This window comes from Otolemur garnettii, unplaced genomic scaffold (genome assembly GCF_000181295.1).
Source record: "Otolemur garnettii isolate 467f Iridium unplaced genomic scaffold, OtoGar3 scaffold00050, whole genome shotgun sequence".
In the NCBI taxonomy this organism is placed as follows: Eukaryota; Metazoa; Chordata; class Mammalia; order Primates; family Galagidae; genus Otolemur; species Otolemur garnettii.
Genome location: NW_003852445.1, coordinates 11,376,488 through 11,379,106, shown reverse-complemented (window position 1 = coordinate 11,379,106; position 2,619 = coordinate 11,376,488). Strand labels below are relative to the sequence as shown.

The following is a 2,619-nucleotide window of genomic DNA, read 5'->3' as shown; positions in this document are numbered from 1 at the left end:
CTCCCCACTCTCCGGCTACTCCACCGCTTCCCCAGAGACAGAGACCTGGGCTAGTTCCCCGCCGGGCTTGGGAGAGGAGGTCACAGAGTTAGAGAGCACTAAGAGGGCCAAAGAAAGTGGCGTCGGGAGAAGAGGGGCTGGCAGAGGAGCGGGAGAGGGGAGAAGGGGAGACTCACGCAGGACAGCATCCAGGCCAGTCAGACAGAGCAGCCCGACCAGGGCGAAGATCACCGAGCGCGACATCGCGACCAGGACGCTCTCCGCGGTGTACTGTCAGCCCCGCCTAGCGCACCCACTTTTATTCCCTTCAGGCGGCGCCAATCAGGACCCAGCGAGCAGCGATTCGTCACCCGTCTCCGAGCACGCGAGGCTGAGCCAGGTTAGAGAAAGGGACTTCCCCGGTTTCAGTTTCCTTTTCTTGTAGTCTCCTAATAGATGGCATGGCCTGGAGTAGGTGGATTCTCTGCAAATCCGCACCCTCCTATCTGGGGTGCGCGCCCGAGCTTGAGGCACCAGGCGCTCATCCTCGAAAGTAAGGCTGGAAGCAGCTTCGTCCAGCGCCCTCGCTCTGTAAATTGGTCCTAGAGATGCTAAATGACTTGCTAACTAACGGTCACCCAGCCAGTGAACCGCCTAGCCTGCGGTTTTCATTGGAGAAAACAAGCCCAGAAAGATTAAGAGTGTGAACGGTGCCTACAGAACTAGAAATTCGCCTTATAACTACAACCCAGGAATACACTACAGGGTTTCCCGACTATCTGGGCAAGAAAACTAGTCTTAACAACCTCCGGAGGACAGCTCAGAGAACCTTCCAGAGCGAACTAGGACCTTTCTTTCTTTATGAATTCCTTCACGGAAAATTTCTTTTTGGAAGGTTCTGTGCCAAGAAATTGGTTGCTGTTGTTTGGGTAATTTGCTTTCTTCTGTTGATTTTAGGGGGAAAAAAACACAACCACTGACAGTAAATACAGTAATCTGTTTCCTTAGAGCTGTAGAGTTTCCAGAGCCCTTCAAGTCCATAATTCCCTTAGAGTTACCACTGGCACCTAGTGCATAGGAGGTACTGCTAAATTGAATGAACGAATGAGTGAATAAATGAATGAACTCTAGGAGGTAAGGACTACACTATTTTACAGATAGGGAAAACTTAAGCTAAGAGACTAGGATTCAGACTCTAGCCTGATTTCATTGGCATCCCTGCTTTAGACACCAGAAGACAAAGGACTCAGCAGTTTTAGTTAAGAGTTTGGATTGTATCAGCCATGGGCCCAGCCAAGAAAGTTAAAACCACTGACTAAAAGAGCATGACAATGGCAGGCAGATTTACAAAGAAAACTTACACCCTAAAGATATCATAAATAAGGTGCTACCATTACGTGGCCACCAAGTCCACCAACCTTTTCTGAGTGAAACAGTGAGAAGAGGAAGTGGACCACGGGTGGGGAGAGAGGAATCCGTCTTGGAAATCACCAGGGTTTTCCACTGAAGAGAGTTGCAGCGTGCTTCCCTGAGGAGCACAACACATACTTCACAGGTTTCTTTAAATATATTTATACTTATATATTTAAGAGGTCTATATAGAGGTCTTGTCTAAACTAAAGAAAATAGAATATTTTTCATACACTTAATGAGATAATAAACAGAGTCTCACACAGTGGCTAACACGTAATGCTTTATAATGTTTAATATATAATTTTTAATAAGCACTACATTGAGTTATTTACCTAGTTCTTCTACCATCTCTTTCTATAACTCTGAAATATAAGAATAATTGCTATTCATAAAGTTATAAGTTGTCACTCCTGTCTCCACCTAACCCCTTTTAAAAACTCACTTGAAGTTTGAAATGTTTGTGTTGAATTATACTATAAAATGTTAATTTTGAATTGTACTAGAAAAGTGCCATAGTAATATAGGAGGAGACAGGGCTTTTTTTGCCTCTTGTTTCTTGTTTACTATATCAAAGAAAAATACTAAATTTAAAATTCATTAAAGATGGATTCAGCTTGGTCTGGTGGCTCACCCCTGTAATCCTAGCACTCTGGCCAGGTGGGTGGATTGCTTGAGCTCAGGAGTTTGAGACCAGCCTGAGCAAGAGCAAAACCCTGTCTCTAATAAAAATAGAAAAACTAGCTGGGAATTATAGAGCATACTTACAGTCCCAGCTACTGGGAGGCTGAAGCAAGAGGATCGCTTGAGCCCAAGTTTGATGTTGCTGTGAGCTATGATGCCACAGCATGCTACCTCAGCCTCCAGGCTAGCTTGGACTACAGTGGGCAATACCACGCCAATAATTTTCCTATTTTTTGTAGAGATGAGGTCTCACTGCATTGCTCAGGCATGTCTCAAACTCCTGGCCTTAAACAATTCTCCTGTCTCTGCCTCCCAAAGTACAGGTGGCAAGCCACTGGCCGGGACTATTTTTCAGTTTTCTGTTTGTGTGTAATTACTGCATTTAACTTAACTTGACATATTTGACTAGTGAGAGTGAAAAGGAGATATAAAACTAATTTTTATAAAACAAGTTTTGCAAACAACTGTTTGCATAGGAGGGCAAATTTTAGAAATCTACAAATATGACAACTTAATAGTGTGATCTTCCAATAATGCAATTAACAG

The 2,619-nt window shown here is 44.1% G+C and overlaps 1 protein-coding gene across 1 annotated transcript in view; it reads right to left on the bottom strand.

The window, feature by feature from the left end:
- B2M (beta-2-microglobulin) overlaps positions 1-282 on the bottom strand; it is an 8,195-nt gene extending 7,913 nt beyond the window's left edge. Inside the window, exon 1 of the mRNA XM_003791844.3 lies at positions 177-282. Coding sequence (XP_003791892.2) covers positions 177-243 — 67 coding nt within the window. The 5' untranslated portion in view covers positions 244-282. The remainder of the gene's footprint in view (positions 1-176) is intronic.
- Between the last annotated feature and the right edge of the window lie 2,337 nt (positions 283-2,619).